Here is a 26511-nt window from a genome sequence, read left to right as displayed (position 1 = left end):
TATTGCTGTTTCAAAAGTAATAATTCAAGTACAGCCTAAAGCTATAAGGTGACGTCACTGTCATATAGAACAACACAATGTAAATTCTCAAAAGATGGCAAAGGGTACCGAAAGGAATAATGGTTTCTGTTAGGCCCATATATATGTATATATATACTGTTATATATATACTGTTAATATATAATAACAGTATATATGTACATATATACTTAATCTTAATTTTGGAATCATATTCAGATAACTGTTAATCAGCTACAGACGAGTGGGATAAATATAATTTAAATATATCATAATAATTTTATAATATATATAATATAATTAAATATAAATCATTTTTGCATAATTATTAAATGCAACCCTTTCATTTTCAATCAATCAAAAGGTAGCCTATTTTTGACATTTGGTTTGCTTTGGTCCCTATTGAATTCAGTTCACATCTAGAACCCGTACCGGAGAAACCATTTCCATGTCACAACGGAACTTCAAGATGCCAAATCCGAACAACGAATCCCATTCCTATTTCCTCCGGAATATTCCGGAAGAATTGCAGCCTCAGTTTACGCGTGGATTCAATCAGTGGATGGGCAATCAGTCTACGATGACTAAGGGTTTGCCATCCAATACAGTGAATAAGTCTGCCCAGACGGCATCTGTCAATGATGGCAACTTGCAAGCTAGCGTGATCGCAATGCTGGCAGGAATGGACTCGATCTTGGACATGGAGCAGCCTAACAGAAGTCCTTCGCGCGAAGAGCACGAGCGCCTAAATGAGCTGTTGTTCAGCAGCAATTTGCTGTGAGTTGAAGTAATTCGTGGTGAGAGTCCTGACATAAAGTTCATAGTTTCATTAGCATGCTGGACGTAAAGAAGCGAACGTTTCCCGTGGAGGACCCAACTGGGTATTTAACTTCGGTTTCAGAGCAAAATCCAGATGGGAATCCGTTGGCTAAGCGACTAAAGCTAGAGCGTCCTCAGGGCTGGTAAACAAGTCTCACGAGGAATTACCTTCATTCTACACATATTCAATCATACATATCTTTTCAGACACTAATGACCAATGTCTCTTCCTCAGAGTCTCTCAACCATACAGGACATTAACGAACCATTAAATAAATCACTATAAAAATAAATCACAAAATAGTTCAGAAGAGCCGTTTTATTTTACCAGTTAAGGTCGGTAATTGAAAGAGTTTCGCAAAAGAGGCACGCAAAAAGGTATACATACATAGCTCATACACCTTTAGCTTAGTAATGGGTATCCGATAGTCGATGGTCGACGTGGAGTATGTGCATATGTATATGTGACTTTTTAATATATAAATATACATATATGTATGTGTTGTGTGAATATAAATTCGTTTATAATTGGGGAACGGCATTAGAATGCGAAAAGGTAATATTATTAAGTGAATTTAATGTCAAAAAGGAAACCATGAGTGTCCTGCGTGGCATAGCAGCTAGCTTTTAGGCCTGTGCTCGCCAATCGTTATCGAAAGATGGCAATCGAGTAAGCGGGTAAATTGAAGTTTAGCCGCAGGCGGGTATTAGGTTTTCAGATTAATGGTGGTCAGCGTAGGCGGCGCTCCTCTCGCAGCCATTAAAAGTTTCTGGGGATGCAATGGGACTTACTTTTGCATCAACCGCAGCGATAAGAAGGCCATTGCAATGCCTCCTATTGGCCTGCACTTGAAGCAAAGTTAAGTAAGCCAAAGTGGAGTTAAGTAAAGTTAAGAGCGAGTAATGCGGCCACCGCAGGCAGGCGATAATCTCAAGCTTGCAATTGCACTGGCAATTTGTTTGTTATCTTCTCCGTTTCCGGTTCCCCACGCCCTTTCTCGTATTTCTTCTCTTCCACCTCCTGACCCTTTTCCGGCCTCTTGGGAAACTTTTCCATGAGCATGAGCTATTTGAATAAGTACACTGGACAAAACTTGCTTAAGAACTACGGAGTATTGAAGATGCAATTTATATATATATAAAACATACATACTTAGCATCTGCTATCTATTCGGATATTGCAGACTCCATTGAGATCCAGTTTCTATTATCTAAATATTTTTTTTTTTTTTGTTTTGGGGTTATTCAACACACTGATGTGGTTTGAATATTTCAAAACTTGGTACGTTGAAGTGTTTATTTTCTTTGTAAAAATCTTGATTTTGATACAAACTTACAAATGGTTATAGTAAGAAGTGGATTAACCAGAAACTTTTCGAGTCAGTTAACGATGCACGTTTTAAAAAATAATTGTGTATAGCATCAGAATTTACCTACTCCTTTCATTTCGATCGGTGTCCAAATTGTTGATACACTTATCTGGGCATTTAGGCATTTGAAACTGGGACTGCATATATCCGCCAACCAGCTGAGCTCAGTTCCTTCTTTTTTTAACAGTGCAAGGAATTCGTGGGCGATATGAGTGCAAATTGCGTTGGCTTTCATTTGGCATGCACTCATTTGGGTTATCTGCTCGCCCACTTAATAAGCTTAATGACTCTCGAAGCCGTTGGCTGCACATGATTTTGCCAGCAAAATCGCCTAAAAGCGCTCGCCGCTCGAGTTGCGCCACGCCCACTTCAGCCGCACCGCCCACCTCGGAGATCCTTGGTAGCCTTGGTAGCTCCGAAAACGACGACGAGCGCGAGATGAAAACGCGAATACACGCGCAAGGGCCTCAAAGGTTTTGAACGAATTGCACCAAAGTTATAATTAGTTGAGCTTAGATTCGGGCCAGGACCTCAAAGGCGAGCATGTATCCTGCGTCAGCCACACGGGAAGTAAATCAACAACAGCTACGCCCAAACTGAAGTACATATTTCGCAATTAGGCCGCGATACTGCCGGTCTGTTCGACATTGATTTGGTCAAACGCAGATGTGCATTGATGGCTACGACCGCAGTTTGACTTTGACTTAAGTGTATGCACATTTGGCCAGCAAAAGTCATATATACATACATATGTTTGTACCTTTTTAATACTCCGTGCCTGAGTCGCAGTCGCAGTCGCACCCTTGTTTCGCCAGGATAAGCCGCTTAAGCGTCGCCTATTGCGGCTCCTTCTTTCCGCTGCCACTTTGCTGGCCATTAGTATAAGGTCCTGCGACACAAGGTGATGCTGCCCCGACTATTTGCCAAATCCTATCACTTTTGGTCCAAATCCTTGCGGCTCGAAAGAAACTGAGGCGATGTGCAGAACAAAAACAGTGTCATCCTGCAGCGGTATAATGGACAGACACTAACACGGGCATCATTAGCTGAATAACCATATTTATATATTCACCGTCCCATTTGCGGGTAGTTCATTGTGGCTTCTCAGGTTGAAATGAAAAACGTTCCATGTCTTGGGCCGGATCATGGGAACTGGACAGTCCAGATTTTCAAAGAGGCAACTGGCTTTCAGCACCCAAAACACATTGTTGCCACCTTCATTGCGGGTAAATACGTTGCTAGTTCCTCGAACTCGGTGTAAGACAAGCTTGGTCGGGCCAAGTCTGCAATTCGACATGATTGCTCCCAAACATCTCGCCCTTCCCAACAAAACTATAATATAAGATGGATTCGTGGAGGGAGCGTCGCGGGCCTCAATCGGAGACGTGCTCCTCCATCCGTCGCGTCCAGCTCATTTGGCGCTCGGCTAATCGCGAAAAGCACACATCGATTACGGGGCACGGCTCGGAGGCGGGGATGGGCGGGGCTCGAACAAAAAAAAAGGAGGCAGAAAAACGGCAGCAGAAACAGAAACCGAAACAGAAATAGAAACAATTAGCACGGAGCAGGACGTAATTGGCGTGCAGTTACGGAGGCTGATTAAAGAAGCAATCATAAAATTAAGACCCATAATCCTGTGCAATTTGGACAAACACACACACACACGCACACACACGAGGAATGGGTATGGCAGAGCAGAGTATCGCATGGAATCGAATGGAGGAGCAAGTGGGGGAATCCCAGGAACACGAAGCCCAGTGGAAGCTAATAATAACCGAAGGAAAGCAAAGCACACGGCAGCACAGGACCAGCACGGGAAGAACAACAACAGCACCAGCACAAAAATCACTTTACACGCTCCAAATACGAAGCGTGTACGAAGTGTGTGTGTGTGTGTGTGTGTGTGTGTGTGTGTGTGTGTGTGTGAGCGTGTGTGTCAGAGGCGTAGACGAAGGGGTAGCCCCACCAAGTCCGAGTTCGCAGTGCAGCTTAATGGCGAGAACTTTAGCTCCAAATATATCCCCAAGTCAACTGTAATAAAAAAATTAAATTTGTTACTAATTATAAACTCTTGCATACCACTGACTTTGAACAAACGAGCAGCGAAAATAAGTTTATTTTTCTGATAAATTTGATATGTTTGAAAAATAACAATGATTTAATTTGTTTGGTATTTATTATCTAATATCCATTGAGATTTCAACTATTAGTTGTCCTTTGCTAATACTAATGCATAAATATTATGTAAAGGCATAAGCCATCCGATACCCATTACATACACAAATATAAGTATATAAGTTCTTTAAGAGGCAACCAGTGTTGCAGCTTTGAGTTAAAGGCCCATTAAAGGACCCCCCAAAAACACAAGTTGCCACTGCCCCTGGCGTGTCCGTATAAGTGTGCCGGTGTCCGTTGTCCGGAGTCTGAACTGCAGTCCCGTTAAAGGACGAGACGAAGAAGTTGCTGCTGCTGCTACGTGCGGCGATTTGTGCGCCTTATAATTCCGTGCCACAACAGCCACATCAGATCCAGGAGCAATATGAAACCTTCATTAGCGAGCTGGCTGCGGGTGGAGTAGGAGGACCGGGAGGAGTGGGAGGATGCCGATGCCGACGCCCGCACCACCGCAACGGATTGAAAACGCTTCCGGCCATACAAATTGTACGTGAAACGTGAGAAATTAATTTCCAAGGTGGCCACACTACAGCCCAGGCCTCCACAACGATTTGACCCTGTCTGTGAGCCGTGCATCGAAATTCCGAGGGGACTTGTCCTTGGCTATCTGCATGTTGCACACTTGTACATACATACATATGTATGTTTAATGTACCTATATTGATTTAATTAAAAATCAATGCTAATAACTTGCTTACTTATCCATTCATAACAGTCAACCCCATTCGGCGGAATGTAGCGCTTCTGGCAGCTAGTGGGGTAAGAAGGTTTGGGGCCGCCATCTATGTTCGAATCCCAGAACTAAAATTGGGGCAGAAGAAGAATTCTTCGAGTCAAGAATTTCGGATTGAAAGAGGCAACAGAGCTGATTTACAGTTCCATGGGAATGGCGGTGGGACTTAGAGAGAGAGAGAGAGAGAGAGAGATGGGTTTGGCCGGAACCCGAAGGCCAAGATGGTTTTCTTCCACTTCTGACGGTCCGGCGAAGCAACGGACGCGGCTTTTCCGGCATTATTTTCACTTTGAGAATATCGTGGATGTGTCGACGTAAATCTTAAGGCCAAGTTGACGACCGCGAAGGGATTCCGTAACTAGACAGCTAGCTCGGTCCGGTCCGGAATAATTTTTTTTTCTCTCTCTTTATTTACAATCTGTCTTAAAAAAGTATGACAATAAGTAAATCTTATAATTAATCTTAATCTTAATCATTTAGTTCAGGGGTCGGCCAAGAAAAAGAGTGTAGTGCAGCCCAAAATTGAAGGGCATTTAAGAAGAAAAATGGAATAAGCGAGGAGAGCATTATTTCGTTTTTTATCGGTAAACTTTTCTTTATATAAGCCTTGAATTCCACAGGAAGATCACCCGAAAGCGCTTTCGTCACATAATCGCGCTCCTGGTCCCACGGTGCGGAAGGCTAAGCCTAAGTATTAGAAATTAGGATCGTATTCAAGGCCAAGGTCTCCAGCAGATCGGAATGGTGCAATTGATTTTCAAGGGCAGACTTTTTTCTGCAATTTAATTTGTCTTTGCAATTTACAGATTGATACCGCTTATTTCTTTGTTTCTTTTTGGTCCGTTTAATTTTTTACTGCTGGCCGTGCACACTCACATATCTCCGAAAGAAATGTATGTTTATTTTTAATTGATTCTTGAGGTGCCAAAATTGTCTCTCCACACTAGAATTTTTTCCATCTAAGTTAAGTATTGATTTAAAGGGGGATCGAAATCTGCAAATTGTAGTATTATTATTGACGGTCTGAATTTTATTAAGTTTCAATTAACATGCATGATAGCTGTAAGAGATTTGATTTGTGCTAATATACCTTTTTTGATATTGTTTTGAATGCCTATGACTATGATTTATTCTCTGTGAGCCGCGCTTAGCGACCAAATATGAATATCAAAGAAATTCTATCAATTTAATGACAGCAAATGCATTTTAGTTTCATACATTTCAAGTGATTGTTTTCTTTGCAGAAGGAGAAAGAACAGGATTTCTAAGGAGGTGTCGTCGAAGTAAAAGGTACGTATACTGCGATGCGTCTACGTTTATCAAATGCCTTGGAATGTTGTACGCTGTGTGTTCCATACCACGCCCGCCAACTCCTGACCACCTTTACCGCCCACTTTCGGCTCATCCCCTCGCTTTTGCGGCGTGGAAAAAGCGCAAATCAGCCACAATTGCCGCTGACAGACGCAAGCATCCTGCTTTGGCTTTTGTGTGCGTCATGTGAGTGTTAGTGCTTGTGTGTGTGTGTGTGTGTGTGTGTGAGCATCACTTTGTGGCTGCCTTCAACTCTTTTCCAAATCCTCCTGTTTCACTCTCCATCTGTCTCCATGGGGGTGTGCGCGCTTGGCTTTGACATTACTTGTGCTGCAAGCTGACAGATTTTCGTTACGGCAGCATTAAATTGAATTTTGACATTTCTTTGCATGCATATCGAAATAGGCGGCCACCGAAAATCCCATCCGTGGTGCAGTGCGGGTTGGTAAAGTTTTGAGAAAACTAAAAATGCCGCAACAATAAAGGGCTCACAAACAAATGGCAGTCTAAAGAAAAATTATGGCAAAAAGCCGTTTCAATCTACTGCTGTCCAAGTCCCCATATCAATAGTTCCATTAAAAGTTTCATGCTACGCCAAAATGTTTTCATACGCCATTAAATAATAATAATAATGAATAATAATGAAAAATTTGGATATAATTTTGTATACTTATTATAAGCAACTCTTTCATTTTCAATATTGAATTCAGTTCACACCTACAAACCGCACCAGAGAAACCATTTCCATGTCACAACGGAACTTCAAGATGCCAAATTTGAACAACGAAGCACGTTCCTTTTTCCTCCGGAATATTCCGAAAGAGGGGCAGCCTCAGTTTCCGCGTCGATTCAATCAGTGGATGGACAATCAGTCTAACAAGACTAAGGACTTACCTTCCAATATAGTGAATAAGTCTGCCCAGACTGCACCTGGCAAATTCTCGATCTTGAACTTGGAGCGGTCTAGCAGAAGTCCTTCGCGCGAAAAGCAAAAACGCCTAAATATGCTGATTTCCAAAACCAACTGCAGTGTGTTGCGCGGGTGAGTTCAAGTGATTCGTGGTGAGAGCACTGACATAAGTTTGATGGTTTCAAAAGAATACTGAACTCAAAGAAGCGAACGCATCCCGTGAAGGACCCAACTGGGGATCTAACTGCGATACCAGAATAAAATCCAGATGGGAAGCCGTTGGCTAAGCGGCAGATGCTGGAGCCTCCTCTGGGCGGGTAAACAAATCTCACGAGGAATCATGTTTCATCTACACTTATTCAATCATACGTATCTTTTCAGACAACAGGAGATTGGGACCCTCAACAAGACTAACGCCTTGGAAAAGTCGATGAATTACCAACAAAATGATAGGACAGTCGACTGATTAGGTCAGTTTCCTTCCACAAATGCAGGGAGCATGCAATAGGAAAAAAAAAAACTTTAAAAATGCAGATAGCTTTGAATTTGTAAGACTAGCTTGTATCGAAACAGCTGTATACTAATTGCTTATAATAATTTATAAACCGCCAGTGTTACTTTTTAGTTTATTTTGTTTGTTCGGAAGATGGAATTCCATCTCCGTAGTTTTTGCCTTTATTACCTTATTTGCCTTTATCCAAGAGTCCAATAAGCTCGTCCTTTACAATCATAAGGTCCTCGAAGGTGTTGCACCCTGTAGGAATATCGTTCACATCGCGCAGAAGTGCGTGGACTGTTGCAGGATACTCTAGGTGATGATCGTCGGCGAGTTGCTTAAGAAATCGAACAGCCAAAAAAAGGCGACGGTACCAATCCCTGAGTCATCGTCAGTAGGCGAAAATGAAGCGGCGTGTCATTCTCAGTCTTGCTGTCCAGTTTGATGACAGCAGCACCACGATGTAGAAGCAAGTATCTGGGGCCTCTTTAAGCTGAGCCGATGTTACTTGTTCCATATGTCCATGTTGCAAGTAGTCGTCCAGGAAAGCTTCGTACTGCTGCTTCAATTCTGTAGAACAACGAAATTTCCGTTCCAGCGAAAACAGGCGATTGATGGCCTGTGGCAAGGTCGATTCAATAGGCGGTGCCATCTCTTAGAAAGGTTACTCGACGACATAAACCCCTTTCGTCGAGCGCTAATGGGTGGCAGCAAAATAACGCTCTGCAGGATCGTTAGCGTCCAAGAGAGCCTGATTAGGTTGAATGCTGTCCATCTCTATGAATGAACGAACCATTGTGTCTAGGTTTGCGTGATGAGTAACAGCAATATCAATTATCGCAGGCAGAATAAAAACCCTCAATAAACCAATCCATTCTCTTGTGAATAGAGACCAGAGCTGAACCGATCCAACGATGACATCGACTGCTCCTGGTGTGCCAAAGGAAGCTCGCAGATTTGCTTCCAAGTAAAAGATGAGGTGAGTATAAACGAGACCAATTCGAGAGATTCTCCCGATTGACGAGAGCGCAGCTGGATATGCCCGCGCTGTTGGCGACGACGACCGAGAATAGAAATTCGTGCGAGAGTTCGACGCAGGCCTATTCGCTGAACAAATGATTCCGATGCCAAGGTTATTGTAGATCCAGTGTCCAAGAGCAGCCTGCAGGTTGTAGTATTGCCATGACGTCGGCAAGGATCGTTGGCCACAGAGTCTGAGAACCTGCCGCCGGAATATTACCCACGGCATGATGCTTAATGTTGTTTTCTGCGGCAGGCTTTTCTGTAGGAGACTCGCTCCCCAAGTGATGACCTTCACGAACTAGCGGTTGATTGTGGCCAATTGTAGATCCCTCGCGTGAGACTGATGGTCAATCACGGCTGTCAGCACTTGCTAGTTTCCATAAACCAAAAAAATTAGCCAGAGATCCCGCTCCTCACAGTTAAGAGCTTGTAAACCACGAATAACTTCGTCTGCACCATCGGCAGTCATCGAAGGATCATAAAAACTGTTTAAGAATTACCGAATAATTAGCGATTGTTTGCTACATATATCGCTCGTCCAGTCGATGCCATGCTTCCCGATAGTTACCCGTTCCTCGTAGAGTAAAATGGTATACTAGATTCGTTGAAAAGTGTGTAACAGGCAGGCACCATAAAATTTATTAATGTATATATAGTTTGTTGACCCATTGACCCAATTGCCACGCTCTTACGCCCACAAAATGCACAAAACTGCCACGCCCTCACTTTTGATAAATGTTATGATATTTTTTCACATTTTTTTTTACATTTTTCTTGTAAATATCTATCGATTTGCCAAAGAACTTTTTGCCACCAATATTATATATATTCCCCAATATTTTCTCGATATCCAAGAAAAATTATGAAATTTTGCGTTTGCTTTCACGTTAGCTGAGTAACGGGTATCAGATAGTCGGGGAACTCGACTATAGCATTCTCTCTTGTTTTTTGTTTTGACTGAATCATTATACCCCCAGTAAGAGCAGGCAAAAGCTTAGTATTAGGAGCATTTGAGAACGACTTTCTCACTGAGTGCCGTTTTTTTTTTTGGTTCCCGTGAGCACGCTCGTTAACGAGGATTTTGAATCAAAGTGCATTTTTGCGAGTTTAAGGAGCTTTTTATGTTCTTGCCGCTTTTAATTGAGCTGCAAAGAAGAGTGAGAAGGAGGGCGGAACAGCGCTGAATTTGTGATTTTCTGGCGGCATGCCGACAACACGAATCCGAGTGTTTAGACTTTGTCGAATTAGCCATTGTGATAACATTTATGAGCCCGCCGCTCAGGGGTTGTATGTGTTGTGTTGTGTTGTGTTGTGTTGTTCTTGCGTTCAGCCGGTGCTCCATCGCACTTAATTGGGCAAGCGATTGCCTGACTTGCTTACAAATGTGTGTTTGAGTCGTCGGAGCCAAAAGATCACCCATCTCCCATCACCCATCACCCAGAACCCAGAAAAATGGAAAATGTGGAGTTCTGAGTGGATGGGGGGCGTCACGCGCTTGAGGACACGCGCACGTATTGAGCATGTGTGTGAATATTGCACGCGATAAATTATTTTAAAGCGCGCTTCCCTTACCGCTTTCCATTTCCCATTTTCCGGCCCTCTGGGTCGACCCTGCAAACATCTATTTAATATAGCGCTACGCATCAGTTTTAATATTGTTACGATTTTATTTACGCACATGAACATTTATAAACGTTTATGACATGTCATCCATACAGGCCATCCTCCTTTAATTCCGCTGTTTGCCTTCGGTTTGTGGGTCGACACTACTCAAATAATATTTATTGTTTCTGATTTTTCTTTAGTCATTATTATTACGCATATTTATTATGCATTTATTAATTTGTTTTGCTGTGGTTTTTCCCCACCTTCCACACCCCGACGAACGGACAAACGGACAAACAGACGAACGGACACATACGGACACATACGGACACGGACAGGGGAATACGGATACGTCAGTGGGCAGGTTAAACATTTTCGTTTGATTTGTTATCATTGTGGACCGCGTTTTTGCTGCTTTTGTTGCTGCGGCTGTCGTGGCTCGATGATGGCGTTTGTAATTTCGTTTTCGGCACTACGTAATTTATTAACTTTTCATTGAAAGTTATGTGCAAACGCACGTTGACGACATCTTTAATTAATTACATTTTAACATGATAATTAATAGTGCCGCGTGCGTCGACAGGCCGACAAAGCCGCCAAAGTGCCGAGTGCCAAACGCCAAACGCCGAACACCCCAAATGCTAAATCAATCGATGGGTGCTGGCTCCATACCCACCTAGAAAGCCACCTGAATCCGCCCGAACCCATGCCGAAATCACCCAAGCCCGCGACCTTAAAGCAGTCCGATCTTGAGTTAGGTTATGGCTACGTGCCGGCGATACGAAGTTGGCTCGGCTTTAAAGCCAAGCCCATCCATCCATCGGGGAGCATCGATAGCCATAATAATAACAGCGGGCACAATCAAACACACTCAGTACAAAGTCGTGGGCACTGATGATGACCATAATGATACACAAACAATTGCCAAGGAATTTCAATTCAATTCCCTTTAATACCCATCAATTGTGCACTTTTCGGCCGTGTTCAATTGCCTTGTGTCAAGTCTAAAGAAATAAGTCTTTCGTGATTTTCAATTCGAATAACGCTTAAAGAGGGTATATTTTTGCATGTAATGTATAAAGTTCTTTTAAAGGTATTTTTTAAGGCATATTTAAAATCCGACAACAATATGAATTTGACTTACATCAGGACAACATCAATAGGGAGTATTCCTGAGTCCGGAGAGAGTTGCCTCCATGGCGAACCATTTCCACTACTGCGTTTGTACTTTCTGTTTTTCCGCATCTTGGGTGTGTGCTTGTGTTTTTTTATCATTCCGCCTTGTTCACAGGACTCTTCGTCCTGCTGGCCGCCCAAGAAAGTTGTTCGCACAGTAGCAAAGATTGAGTTCTTATTCAATTTGTACGGATTTGTTGTTCGCCGGTCCTTTTGCAGTCCGCTCTTAAAGCCTAACCCCAAAAGCCTCCACACCACCACACACCCCCCCAGCTCAGTTGCTCCAGGTCCTGTCCAGCCACTCATCTCGGCCAATCCCAATCCCCAATTGGCCCCGGCTCGAGCCCACTCAACTTCTCATTCTTCTTCGGCTGCTCTATTGGAATTTATTTCATATTATTTTCGTTGGTCATGCCACAGTTTGGCCCCGTCAATATTTCTCCCTACCCCTTTTCCTAATCCCAACCCTAGAACACCAAAACCCGAACCCCCGAACTTAAACCACCGGCAATACAAGTTGGCACTGGTCGGCATTGTTTTTGGGGTGCGATGGCAAAAGTTCTTCGTGTTGTGGACCCAGCTGCAGTCAATTTGAGTTGACCACCCAAGGAGCACCCAGGACCATCCAGGACCATCCATTCAGGACTATCCATTCAGGACTATCCATTCAGTACTATCCTGCACTTTGGCTGGAGGCCTGCAGATGGATCAAGTTAGCTGCTAGTTGACTCCTGCTGCCAGTCCAACGAATGCTCGGGGCCAATCAATGCGCCGGCAAAAGTATGCTACGAAAAAGTTGCTGTCGAAACGGAACTGGAAACAGAGAACTGCAGCCCGCCACTCGCACTCTACGTCCACCCGATAAACACTCGGTACTCTAGGCACCCCGTTTTTTTTGACACCCTACTTGCGGCAACACAAAATACTCGAGTGTTTTACCGACGTTGTGTTTTTGTTACGAGTAAAAAAACCACCCGAGGCCTGCTGCGCAAGAGCCGTATGGGTGAGTGGACGCACAGTCAACGATCGGCCGCAGGTCATTTTTTGTATGCGGGCTGCAGTTCTCTGGTCATTTTTTGTACGCCTAAAATTTGTATGGGTGGAAGCGTGACGGGTATAAGAAATGAAGGGTAAAAGGGAATACCCAAGAAAATTTTTGTGCTCATGTCTTTGCTCTTTGATGGACTCAATGGGTGCCTCCCATTTCAAACACATAAAGTAATTGCAATTAAAGACGGCATTTGTTGATTTTTACGTTTTTTAATGTCTCAATCTAAATAATAAAAACATAGTGGGCTTAAAAAGTATCTATTAAATATAAGGACTTAATGTTGTTGGATCAGGTAGTAAGTCATCGACGTCTACCTGTTCCCCATAGATAGCGCCGATTTGTAGGAAAAACTTCACCAAATTTTTAAATCCGGCTCCGGTTACTGCAGAAAACGGCCGACAATCTTGGACAACCCATTGGGTGCATTTTTCAATAGCTACTTTCTTGTCGTTTTCCGAAACAATTTTTAATTCCGTTGGTCGTCTTAATGTTAGACAACATTTATGGCGGGATAAATTGGAGGTGTTTTTGTGTAAAAATTTGAGCACTTTCTGGCATTGCCTGCAGAACAGCCATCCGTCCAGAACAGTTTCATCTTCCTTTAAAATGTCACATAAAATGCTCCAAATAACACTTTTTCCTTTATGTTTATTGGCAACTGAGTATGTTCCATTGTTAATTTTATTTTTAACGAAATCAGCCGCTTCTGCCATTATTGTGACCTTTTCCTTTGGCTTCCAAATAATACTGAATCCTAACAAGCTAGTAATTGCATCGTAAAAAACAAAAAAGGGGCAATTAACAGCCGAGACACTGGACCAAAGACACAAGAACTCAACAATCATTATGTATGGCGCCATTTGACTCGACTACCTACGAGACCACTCGAGTATTTTTGGAAACACCCGAGTATTTTTGGAAACACCCATGTGTTTAACGGTATACCCACAAGTGTTTTTCTCACTCATCCCTTTTTAGGCACTGTGTGAGCGGCACCCGCGACGCAAAACACCGTATTGATTCGGGTGCGCACACAACGGGGTGTCTTGTCTGCATGTTCAGATTTATACTGTGTGTTTGTAAGTACCCGCGATGTGCGTGGCGAGTAGCACCCGCACACAAAATTGTAGGGTGTGAGTCGAGTGGTAAAAAAGTGCCACCCTTGCAGTTCTCTGACTGGAAAACCATGAAAATGTCCTTGCCAGCTAAATGCCACTCTCTCTCACACACACACAACCACACACACACGTCCAATGCAGTGCGGGAAATTTCTTGGTATAAACTTAATAATGCATCGGGGCAAATAAAGGAAAAAAGCAAAAGAAACAACGGCAAGTCGGAAAGCCAACATAAGTTTTGGGGCTAACTTGTTATTTTTGTAATTGGCACTTTGCAGTTTTATTGAAGCGTTGGAGCCCCGAAAAGGGCGCTCGGGATTTTGGGGGTTACCACTCCCGTCCTTTGTGCGGATCAAAATCCAGATTGGTTATTTATATACTGCGTTCGTTCAGGTGTTGTGATCGATGTTCTGATGCTGCCTCCCTAACCACTCAGCCGGGAGTGACTCAGTGACCCTGCCGACATCCATCCCTGGTCGTAATCTGAGGTGGCCAACGTTAGCCACTTTGGCGATGAGCAGCCTTTGTCCCCTTGGCATACTGGCTGCACTGGCTTGGTTATTGGTTATATTTGGTTCAGGAACTTCGGGATTTGAAGTGGGTTTGGATTAGACAACGAATGATTGCAACGAAGGAAGGGTATGCAAGCATACTTCATAATGAGGATTGTTAGTCCTTGTAGCCATTTTAATTCTCATGTTGTATGTCGTAAAAGGTAAAAGGTATAAGTATTTGAATAAGAACGAGAACCCGATACATTTGTGTATTGCTTATGATATGGCCATTTTAAATCTCAAAACATTTATCTAGCAAAACTGAGTTGATAAATCGATTAAACAGAGTTGGCCTGGACTCGGTCTTCAATGTTCTGCCAGTGGGAGTCATTTGGATTCAGTCATTCCAGACCCCAGTCTCAAGGTAGCAACTTTCAAAATTTTTAGTTCCTGTGTTCGTAACAAATAAGTGAAATCGCATATCGTGATACCAGACTGACAGAATCGATAGAATTCTCGAAGGAACGAAGAGAAGCGCCGAAAATGCATGTGGTGGGGGCACTGGTCAATCTGCTGCTGATCTTGGCCTGCATTTACACGATGACCTCACTGACCCCGGCGGACCATCCGTATGCCTTCCTGGCGGCATCCTTCAGCCTGGTCCACGGAGTGCTGGGCGTGGTTCGCTCCTTTGCCAACGAGCCCGACGAGTGCGGACGCACCTTTATGATCTCAGCCATCATACTGGAGGTTATCCCGCTGCCACTGGCGAACATCGAGTTCTACCTGGTATCCGATCAGTCGGGAGTGGCGCTGGTGCACGGCCTGTCGTTGATTCCACTGTTCTACGACATGATCGGCAAGATCAGCGAGGACTGGGACAGCTCCACGGAGACGCTGATGGACCTCGCTCTGTTGGGCAACATCGGCTCCACGTTGTATCTGGCCATCAAGGACGGCAACCATATCTACTTCGGTGTGGCTGCCACCGCGCTCCTCGCCAGATACGGCGGTGCAATTGTCGATAGCTGCAACGAGGGCCTTAGCAACGTTGTAGAGACTCTGGGAAACACCGGCATCCTGGCCCTTATGACCTACGCACTCACTGAGGGCTAATTGCTAAAACTTAAATTTGATCGGTTCGCGAAATAAAGCCAAGATGATGAATCAGCATTTGAAATTGGTTGAGCCAACTATCATTGAATACAAGGCACTAGGGATTTGTAGTTTGGGGATATGAATTACAAATCTACAATGAGAAAGGAATAAGCAATATAGCACTACTATATAAGCCATAAACCATGTCAAGGGTATACAGACTTCGGTGTGCTGCGGCTAACTAGCCTCACTCACTCGCGCGACTTCAAATTGCCAACTTAGTTGTTATTTGTTCGCTGTCTGGCTGAAGGGGCAGCGCGAAAAAGACGCGGTTCAAGGGCCGAAGGACGACGGACGACGGACGAGGGACGAAGGACTGGGGTCTCAGGACGAGGGACTCAGGAGGGCAGAGAAGGAAAGGGACGGGGCAATATTCGTGGACGCAGCACTGTGATGGCTCTCACGTCACCACTTCAGCAAATTGCGGCAATAATGCAACAAAGGTTTCTTGGGAAACACATACCAAATTGCATAAGCAAGGCAAGGCAAGGCAAGGCCACGGAAGCGGGGTGGTGTGGCCCGCTTCCTTGGGGCGGTGCTGGTGGTGGATGGATGTTCACTCCTTGGCGACTGGAGGACTGAAAGACTGAGAGACGACGTCAGTCGCTTGGCCGCCAAAGCTCTTGAACCGCCACACTCCTGCATTTCATTTTCAATTTGATTTTTTTCTGCCCTTTTCTTTTGGATCTTTGTTTTTTCCGCCACAGAATGAAGAACGAAGAAATTCCCCTCAACGACTCTGCGCCCTTGTTTACATTTTTGTTGGCTGTTGTGGTTTCCGCTTTTGGGGCCCGCGTGCGATTCCGTTTTCGTTTTCGTTGCAACATTTTTGTTTGTAATTTACTTTGGAATGCTGGCGCCACAGTCGCCGTCGTCGCCTTGTGCGGTTTTCTTAGAAAAATCTCCAGTCGCCGTAATTGCAGTGCCCGCAGTGCCGCCTGTAGTGCTCCGGACGACGGACTCCGGACTCCGGACTCTGGGCTCCAAACTGCCATTGCCGACAGGCAAATCAACTGTCACCCAGTTGCTCAGATGCGGGACCACGGGCGGTATGAGCAATTTCGCATTCCTCATACGCCGCGTGGGTCGCAAAGGGAGTGGGGTAGGTGCAAGGTAAGAAATGCGGGTGCCACTTTAAGCTTGCGTCCACAAAACATACCCAAATATCTTCGCTTTGCATAACCATTTGTCTGAAGAACGTTAGGCAGTAAATAATATATATGTACATACATATCGGCGAGTTAAGGTATGATGATGCCTGAATGTGTAACAGAACAGATTTTGCTTCTGCAATTACAATGGTGTCCCTTCAGTTTTTAATGGTTAAAATTACGCATATATATTACGAGTGACGGGTATATGACTTATTCATTATTCTGCCTATTTTGGTTGGCATACAAACAATCAGCTTTCCAATAAAAAAGACATTTTTCTGAATATGAAAGTTTTTTTTCTACATATCCCTTTTTATTTCGATTGGGTATCCTAAATGTAGTCCATCGCATCGCCACAATGTGGCCAATGCTAATATGCAGTCGGTTCCTTTATAGATAGGTTAAGGCTTTCCCTTTTGTCATCTTGAGCGGAATGTGATGTGTCTTGGTCCAATAAGAGGTCCCGAGGAAGGGCCATTACTTCCTGTCATCTCTTGTCTAAAGGACGCTCTAGTCCTTTCAGCGTTCCGATCAGGCGAACTTGAATGTTGGCATCACTGGGTAGACTCATTCACCATATTCCATGGCGCACACTTAGTCTGGGTTGACTGATTGACCATATTGGATCTATGGGGGAATTGAGGCTCCCACTCTTTCGGGATTATGTTTGGGGAAGTGGAACGGGCTGCGTTGATCAGCATCTTGATGATCAGTTGTGCTATCAATGTGGTACTTCCGGTTGGGGTTCTAGATGAGAAATAAATATAATCGAAACGGGTCAAAGCCAATTGTCAAAAATATGCAAGGCCATATAGCGCTTAACTATGTGAGCAAAGGGTATCTAATAGTCGCGACACTCGATTCTAGCCGTCTCTCCATTAATTAGTATGTAGGTAGAAGGAAGCGGCTCCGATCTTGCCATGTCCGTATCTCGTGAACTTTAAAAGCTAGACAAGCAGATTCTTTTGGCGGTCTTATATATCTTATCTTATATATCTTATATCGTATCTATCTATATCTATATCTTCTCTTATCTTATATAGCGTTTCTCCTGATTGTTTTGTTCATATATATTTTTGGAAAAGGGTCTTACTTTCTTGGGGTTGAAATGGGTTCAATTAAAAAAAACATGGCTATCTTGTTTTAAAATTAATTTAAAGTTTACAGATTTTTACAGTAAATTTGGGTGTCAAATTTGGAGTGTGATATCTATGATTTAAGGGGAACCAATTTTAGGAAAGAGATAAAAGTAAGAGCGCTATTTTCAAGACTACCTTTTTTTCTTAGCTAGTAAATCAACGAGAAATTTCAAGTCTTGATCGGGTTGTGGGCGTCTGAAGGGTCGTGGCCACAATATTTATATCATGACGAATAATAATACAAAAAAAATCAAATCATTTGTTGACAGTGCGTTGTTCTATGTTTTTCTTTTCGTTTTGTCGTTTATAGAACAAGAATTATTGATTAAGTGGTATTGATCCAATGGGATTGTGGTAGTAAGAACCCTCTTCACTGTACAGAAATCTGTCGAATCAGTCAGTCTGCGGAGCGTGGAGTCCATTTCAAAAGGCCTCTATGAACTATAAAAAGTAAATCACCCGAAACATTTGCAAATATGCACTGTTGGTCAAAATATAGGGAAACTCGTTGTGTTGAATGCCAATTAGCCTCAATTAAAGGATCATTACGGATTAGGCTTCAGTACCTTTTGCTCCGGAAAGAACACAGAACCCTTATCCTTCAGATTCCCATTCAGAATGTGCACCCCCCCAGCAGCCCAACTTCGAGTTGAAACTTCCCCCCTGGCAACGGGCAGAAGCGATAACTAACTAAATAAATAACATAAATTAACTAAATTTGTAGACAATTTAGTCTGCTAAGTGTAAAAGTTTTTTGTTTTCCCTGTCGCTGTTTTTATTTCAGTTTCTACTCTTTTTGCCATTGCCACTGCCATTGTCATTGTTGCTGTTTTTGTATTTGTTTTTTGGGCGCTGTTGCTGTTTTTGTTACTGCCACTTTTACTGGCCAAAAAAGGGAGTCGTGCAAAAGTGAAAGGGGGCCTTTTGAAGCGGAGGGGAAGCGAAGTTTGGTAACGGTTTTGTGCATTTTTGGTGCTTTTGGCGCAAAAAAGGATACGCTTGGATCGGACCCGTTTGGGTCTCCTGTCCGGTCCGCTCTTATGTCACCGTTCAAGGATGCGCCCATCCAGGACACCCTGGATGCCGAGGACACCTTGGACACACACTGGCGCACTCTGCAAAGAAAGGCGGCAGGGGCATGCAATGTTGTGACATCAAATGTTCATGTTAACAACTTTTCCAAAACTCAATGAGCTGTTGTTTGTGTTGTTTGGCGCCCAAGTGTGTGAGCCAGGATAGATAGGGACATGCCAAGGATATAGAACGAGATGGGGCTACAGATATAGCGATAGAGATAGCGATAGCCATGGAGCCAGAGAAGGGCAAGAAGAAAGCTGGAGCCCGGCAGCCAGGCAGCCAGGCAGCCAGGCGCAAACACGAATCGAGTGTTTTGTAGCAAATAATTTTGCACAAAGTTCTCGCCTTAACGATTTGAACACATGTTAACATGCGGAGTAACAACAGTTGCGCAACTCTTGTCCTTGTTCCTGCCCCTTAAACCTGTCCCCGCTGCTGCTCCTCCTCCATTCTGTACGGGCACTGGGCCAGAGCTCAGAAAGGATAACACTTGGGCATGATAATAAATATGCTTGAGGGCTGACGATGATCCAAGTGAATGCGACTCAGCTCCTTCAATTCGCCCTTATCCTTGTCTCGTTAGGAGTCGCTGATCTACATGTGGTGAGGTGCCCAGTTGCCTTAATAGAACTATCAACTTATGTTTTGTTGCTGCAATTATGTTGCAATGCTCAAGTTTAACCGATACCCATTCATATCAATTGGATCCTGGATGAGGTGTTAGGGAATCAAACTAAATTCTATGCAAGCTTTAAAAACTAACTCGTTTATAAGTACTATTTACCTTAAAAAGTGGTTAGTGAACTTCATTCTCTTGTTGTACATATTTTAGAAATTATTTTCATTTAACTTCTGTAGCCATTGCGACACCACCATTATTGTAACCACAAAAGTGGTTCCGGTTTGGGTTGAGTGGTTTCGGCGGATGTGAGCCGACAGTGGTATAACATGTTTATATGATGTCTAATAAAATGAAGCGCGAAAAATGTAAAATTCGTATTCCGAGGAGCTAGTCCGCCACTACAGATACTCCGACATGGCAAATTCGCATACGAAATTCACGCCAGCTCTCATCGGGTGGGAGGAAATTGCGTATTTGAAACACGTTTAAGCAGCTGCAGGAGCATAAAAAGGATGAGCTACTACCAGAGGAGGATACGGCGCTGGAGCAAAAGAATCCTGCACATGCAGCTATCCTGGCACCCTCCTAACACCCATACCCATACCCAAAACCATTTTTCCCATCCCAGGCCAACCGCGATGCATAAAACTTGCAACGAAGACAAATCGTGACACAAAATATGGCAAATTGTAAGCGAAATTATTTGGCAGAATGGACCAAGTGGTGATTTCGAGAGCTGCTGCGGAGCTGGATTGAATTACGCCCGCGGCCCAGTTGTCCAAACCATCGGCTCAATCACTGATTGCCACTGCCTTGATTGATCGGCATGGCAATCAAAGCCTCGGGGCTGCAGCTGCACTGCATCCCCAGGGGCAGAGGCGCCCCCCAAAGGGGCAAACCAGTGCTGCACTGCGGCGTCTTGAACACCAGATGGTTATATACAGCTATGAATTACTAGCTTGAAACCGGTGGGTTTGGGTGTATGTATCTACCATAGTCTTGTTTTGGTAACCCAAGGCCAACCAGGAGCTTCCAACTATACATACGTAGGTAAGGATGTGCACACACATATCAATCGTGAAATCAAAAATCAATGTGGGTGTATTACTAGAGTGTAGAAAGCCATGATGAAATGAAAACTCCACATTCCACTAATGTTGAAATTAGTCTTGAAACATGGAAACAGGAATTGCACTTGACAAGTGAATAAATTCATTCTACGCCCATGATGCACTTGCTCTCTGCCCTCCCATCTCCACCCAATATTGCCCTTTGCTCGTATCCTCTGAGCTGGATGGGATGGGATGGCTTAGGCGGCACTTGCAGCCGCCAAGGAGAAACGATGGTAAATAGGTGGTAACACATCCTTAAATATTTACCCGCAGGATTCGGAGAGTCGGGGAGCAGGGAAGCTGGGAAGCTGGGAAGCTGGGGATGTCCTGACCGGGTAAGCCGCTAAGCTAACCTTGTTACACACGCCACATCCTCGACGGATGCTGATGGTGTCGGCGGTCGGGAGAACCATGAACCGATTTGCCATGTGTCAGGTGGATGAAGCGCAGCAGCTACGGAGCCACGTTAACAAGTTGCCCACCTGGGCACATGTGAAGAGATTTACAACGGGGCGGCAGCATCGGGGTGGTCCTGGAAAGTACCAGCTGTCTGGCTTCCCAGTGGATGCCAGCTGTCTGTCCCGATCCAATCCCATCGGCTCCGCTCGCCTGCATCCATTGTCTTTGCAATCGAGCAGGGCTGCGGCAGTGGGATGGGGATCGGGATGCGGCGGCATTGGGGAATGGCAAAAGCGGACAAGTGACAGCCAGTTTCGCGGCGCTGTTACCCTCTTCCCGGGCCACCCGCTTGGCACTTTACCGTGCGCTTTTATTATTATAAAATACGCATGAGTTAGTGTGCATATTTCATGGATTTTGTGTATAAAAGGGATAAAAATGCAATCAGTCGCAAAAACCAGCAAAGTGAAACGGACATAGGATGGAGATGGAGCTGGAACAGTACAGAAGTCTGCTGCACATTGCCACCTGGGCGTCTCACACCTTACTGAACGCCCAGTCCAATCCGCACCAGCTGTCACCCGCAAAATCTCCGCGAAATCCCAGCTGAAAACTTCCCTACAATGCGATTTGTCCACACAGAAAGTCCTTGATCCGGGCTAATTTCATAATGGAAATCTATGAGCGAGTGTGAAGTGGCTAAGGATAAAGTGGAATCTGAGGACTGTAGCCACATGCTCCGTACAATCATATCGCATGGATTCTTCTCTTTTCCCAATTCCGCATATCCGATTCTCCGGATATAACTCATAAGCTATAAAGGCATTTGGTAATGCACCTCAGTCCGAATATTTAAACACGTGTATATTTATATTTACACACGCATAGTTTTTGAGGTGACAGCTAAAATGAGGTATGTTTGTACATACAAATACTTTACAATAGTTGGAAACCAATCTTGTGGCGAAGAGACCGCCACACCAGACGGAGAAACCACTTTTCAGGGTCAGGAGGCAATCCATTGGATTGGCCTTGTGTACAACAGAGCCGGGGCCAATTACTCAATGTGATGGATGACCCAACGAACGCTTAAATGAGTTGCCCGACCAAAAACTTCCTTCACCGCGAAGGAAGTGGAAGGAAGTGGAGTTGTGACCCCACACGCACACACAAGAACACACGTGCCTTACCGTAACAGGTACCTCAACCAGAGCAAATGAGCAAATGTCGGATTAAACAGAACTTGCCTCGTGGAAAGGTGAAATAGAATCGCTTGAAGATGGTCTAGTTCAGGAGCACACACTGGCAGAAATCGGGAAATGGTGCGGAGCTTGAAAACAAATGGTCAAAACGAAAAAATTCACCTAGAATGTGCTTATCCTTCCTTTTTGTACAATATATTACGTTGTCAGAGAGACCAGATCTCTAATTTTGCGATATATTTACAGCACATGAAATACGTTTTTTATTTCATTTAAGGTGTTCGTAAACAGTGATAAAAACAGCTCTATCTGAAGCTTTAAACTATTTAACTAACTAAATTAACCAAAAAAAAAAACGCTCTGCAGGCCAATTTTTACATTCCCATTACTTTCTCTTGCAATTATTTGAAGTGACCTTTTCAATATGAGGAATGGTTTCAAACTATATCGATTCGATTTCGATTTTTTCGATAACAGTAGCAATCAAATTTAATGAGTGCAACGAAAAATAAATCTTTTCTGCGTTCACCCACATTTTCTGCAAGTGTAAGCAACGCAGCCAGGGCCAGTGTGTGTGAGTGTGTGATGGCTGGTTAAGGACACAAAAGTCATGACTGGCATGAGAACGAGCTCAAGTGCCATTGAGGAGGAGTGCTCATATTCCCAGACTTGCCACGCCCCCGACGCCGCTATCGCCATAGCCGCCCACCCGAAGGAGCGGCGCAAGTGCGCGAGTAAATTCAAGAAACAATTTTCAGGAATGACTTAACTTTTGCGTTTATGTGAAAAGTTTCGCAACGTGATGTTATGCGAGCGTCGAAAGGATATGCAATTCACTGGCGGTGTGTGTGTGTGTGTGGGTGGTCGGCATATGCGTGCGTGTGTTTGTGTTCGTCGGACTAAATCACACACTGCTATTCTAATGAACAGCCTAAAAGTTGTGAATTTGCTCGCGAATGTAAAGATAATAAGGATAGCTTGAAAAACTAAAGTGAATTTCTTTCTTTTTTTTTCTATCTATAAAAAATAATTGAATCCACTATACAAAAATAATTGAATTAAAAAGTCGGTCATGAAAAGGGATATGGATATATGTCTTTCATCTCATGCACTTCTATTTCAATGAACACAGCTGTCTGCGTGTGGTATGCCTGCGCCTGTGTGGGTGAGGATGGAGTGAGTGGTGTGCAAATTTTCACAGGTGCAGACTCCGAGGAATCTCAGCGAGAGATGTGGGCAACGTCCTTGGAGTCCAGCAAGTCCTTCTCGGCCAGCACCAGTTTGAGGCGTCAGTTTGAGGTAGTCGATTCGCGCCAGCGAAAAGTCCAGATCGAAAAGCTCCTCGGCGATCAGGTGGCGGTATGCCGTCGTTTCCATCGATCCATCCTTGATCCTCGCACCGATCCGGCAGCTATCTTCACGGATGCAGTCACGTGGCTAGACTTCTTGCAGCTCCTCGCTTGTGTTTGTGTGTGGGAGTGGAAGTGTGAGTGTGTATCTGACACGATCGATAGAGAATGTCCGTGCTCGATATAAAATATAACCACTGGAGGACAGAAGTCCTTTGGTGGCCACCAGGATCATGAGAACTATACCTAATGCGCACTGTGCTCTGAATATTTTGGAATTCAATGTGCGCAGTAGTAGATAGATTGCAATAACTTAATATATTATATTGTTGTTCAATTTTACCCATATGGCATTTATAACTTGGAAGCCTTTAAATTCTAATTGCAAAGCCAAAACGTTAAAGTGGGAAATGCGTTCAAATTGAAGGAAATGGAATGTGTTTATTGATTTTTGCCAGCATTGACAGCATAAATAAATTACCAAAATGAGTAAACAAATGTTAAAATCTTAATTAACGTTCTGTTAGACCTTGGGCACATGCTGGACAGCTTACCAGCTAATGGCGTTAAGCCAAGCTACACGAGTCCATGATAAGGATGCATGGAGAGGGTTTGAAGTGTTATGCCTTTGGAAGGTACTGGCGGCCCACGTGGAGCCAGTCAACGCCGACCTCGGCGGAATGATAACACATAACTTTGAGTCGGAGTGCGGCGACACCTGACAGCCGCACCTCACACCCGCGTGCCACTTACCGCTGATCCGGATACGGATACGGATGTGGATGTGAATGTGAATGTGAATGTGAATGTGAATGTGAATGTGAATGTGAATGGGGATGGGTATGTGGATGTGGATGTGGAAGTATATGTGGATGAGGCTAGGGATATGGATATGGATATGGATGTTCTGGACAAAGCCTTCACTCATTGTGGCATGTGTCAAAATTAATTTCCTAGGCAATATTTTGACGGGCTTTCATGCTAAGCTGAGAGAGGTTCCCCCTTTTCGGCTCAACCCCCCCGGCGCTTGCACACCCCACCCATGGCGGCAAGTGAGCAGGTACCATTAGATACCCTGTACTTCGGATTAAATGGATTAATACAAGCTAGGCCTATTTAAATTCTATTTAACTAACATAGAACATTTGAATTTGGCACATGCTGAATGAAGCAAATTTCTTCCAAAGGACATTTTCGATTTCGTGAAGCAAATGTGAATGAAATGTCCTTCGCCGCGTCACATAACTTTACTCTGGGTATGCTAGTAGTCCCGTTATCTGAGCATACATAAGTGCCTACGGGTGTATCTTGATACCTTCCGCCACTAAATGCTACTGACATGCAAAAGGTTACTTTGCCCTCAGCTTTTTATTTCCTTCGCTTGGCATTCGTTTGGATTTCGGTTTGGATATCGTTGCGTTTCGTTTTGATTTTGTTGCTTGCTTTTTTTCTGGCCAGTCATGGCTCGAATCTGGCCAGAATGGGATTTTTCATCATCATCCAAGCGATTGGAGAGTGGGTAAGAGCTGGGGGCCACAGGATATCTCCTCCTCCTGGTGCTGCCATCACTGCCACAATATGCAAATCTCATTGCGACGCATTGAAGAGACCACAAACGGGGGCTGATGCCTGATAGCTGATATTAAAACCATTGCTCAGATGCCTGATGCCTGGTCTTCTACCTCTCAACCCACATCCACATCCACCTCCACCACCACCTGCACACTCGTAGTATCCACAATCCTCACAGCAAGACAACAAATTACAAAAATTAAGAGAACATTTTTGCGGATGAAAGGTATTTGGGAGGAGGGGCACGGCCAGGTGGCACGGCAGGCGACAAAAGTGGCCAAAGTCCTGCCCATCAGTGCCAGCGCCCACTTCCCGCCCCTTTGTGTGTGTGTGTGTGTGTGCAAATTAATGAAATTAAATCGTCTTCATTTGATGGCTGTGAGGGCCGGAGAAAAGAATTCCTCGTCGTCGCCACAGGACTCATGGCAAATATCCTAATGGAACGCAGACTGAGATGAAAGAGGCGTCCTGCAGATGTACTTCAGTGTTGGCAACATTGTTTAAAACCGAAAATAAGGTCGCAGACTGTGAATAACAATGGTACATTTACATACCCAATGGCGGCAAGGGAGGTTAAAGATTCAAGAAGGATCAAATCAAAACATACAAATTATTTATGAAGAAAAAGTATACGATAGATTGTTTGGGATTATTTGGGAAAATATAGACGTCTATACAACGTATTCTCCAATGTTCAAACGCTCAAGACACCAAAGACTTCAGATATAGCTATCGTTATAATATATATATATAAAAAAAAAAAAACTAAGAGGGAACGCTACAGTCAAGATCCTCGGCTAACAAATACCTGTTACTCAGCAATGCTTTCAAATCTACATACATACATATTAAAAATCTGTGAAATAATAGTGACACAAAAAAAAAAATATATAATATATATATGAACTCTCTTTAAAAGTGCAAAAGGGCATTACAGTTTTTGTGGTTTGGTTTTGAAACAAACAAAGGCTGCGTAGGTATCAGTGAAATCACCTCAATAAATACATATCTGCGTTTGGCAATCTTCTATGCCATTCGAATCTGTATGCTTGTCTTAAGTTTCTAGCTTATATAGTAACCGAGATCGCGATGTTCACACGTGCAGCCAAACGGACGGACCAAACGGACACACAGTTGTAAACGCATCCTTAAACTGTTACATACTTTTCAACGAATCTGGCATACCCTAGAGAACCGGATACTCCTCACTGAAACTGGTCTTGCTCATTGATTTAGTTTTGTGTAAAGGCACCACCGTTGTTCTCCAAAGGAACAGAAGGCTTCATCCAGGGCATTCCCACTTCGAATCCGTCCGAGTGTCGTTTCGACTGGATGGCTGAATTAAATGGGAATGGAATAGGGACGGGGTATTCGTATTGGGTGAACGCAGATTGCGTTTTCACTTTCATCATTGCATTTAATACGGAT

At 43.9% G+C, this 26511-nt stretch overlaps 2 protein-coding genes and 1 pseudogene across 2 annotated transcripts, besides 6 other annotated features; all 3 read left to right on the top strand.

Annotated features, from left to right (window-relative positions):
• Nucleotides 1-428: 428 nt before the first annotated feature.
• On the top strand, nt 429-1139 carry jb (jean-baptiste). The gene is made up of 3 exons (NM_001103564.2): nt 429-795; nt 852-980; nt 1045-1139. Coding segments are annotated over exons 1-3 (459 nt in total). The 5' UTR covers nt 429-466; the 3' UTR covers nt 1046-1139.
• Nucleotides 1140-5519: 4380 nt separating this feature from the next.
• Nucleotides 5520-5581: a mobile genetic element.
• A 1591-nt stretch (nt 5582-7172) lies between these two features.
• CR34311 lies at nt 7173-7651 on the top strand (annotated as a pseudogene).
• Nucleotides 7652-8021: 370 nt separating this feature from the next.
• Nucleotides 8022-9421: a mobile genetic element.
• Nucleotides 9422-9545: 124 nt separating this feature from the next.
• Nucleotides 9546-9801: a mobile genetic element.
• A 2655-nt stretch (nt 9802-12456) lies between these two features.
• Nucleotides 12457-13862: a mobile genetic element.
• Nucleotides 13863-14712: 850 nt separating this feature from the next.
• CG12679 (uncharacterized protein) lies at nt 14713-15471 on the top strand. The gene has a single exon (NM_134541.3). It carries the CDS (start codon nt 14843-14845, stop codon nt 15413-15415), a length of 573 nt encoding a protein of 190 aa, NP_608385.1. The 5' UTR covers nt 14713-14842; the 3' UTR covers nt 15416-15471.
• A 7583-nt stretch (nt 15472-23054) lies between these two features.
• Nucleotides 23055-23298: a mobile genetic element.
• Nucleotides 23299-25850: 2552 nt separating this feature from the next.
• Nucleotides 25851-26197: a mobile genetic element.
• Nucleotides 26198-26511: the final 314 nt, after the last annotated feature.

Source organism: Drosophila melanogaster, chromosome X (genome assembly GCF_000001215.4).
Source record: "Drosophila melanogaster chromosome X".
NCBI classification, from domain to species: Eukaryota; Metazoa; Arthropoda; class Insecta; order Diptera; family Drosophilidae; genus Drosophila; species Drosophila melanogaster.
This window is presented reverse-complemented; position numbering and strand designations above follow the sequence as displayed.

Bases quoted from the DNA above. Each gene is read 5' to 3' on its own strand.
- jb (NM_001103564.2), top strand. From the start codon at position 467: ATGTCACAACGGAACTTCAAGATGCCAAATCCGAACAACGAATCCCAT. The intron at 796-851 runs GTGAGTTGAAGT...TAGTTTCATTAG, and splicing joins TTGTTCAGCAGCAATTTGCT to CATGCTGGACGTAAAGAAGC.
- CG12679 (NM_134541.3), top strand. From the start codon at position 14,843: ATGCATGTGGTGGGGGCACTGGTCAATCTGCTGCTGATCTTGGCCTGC.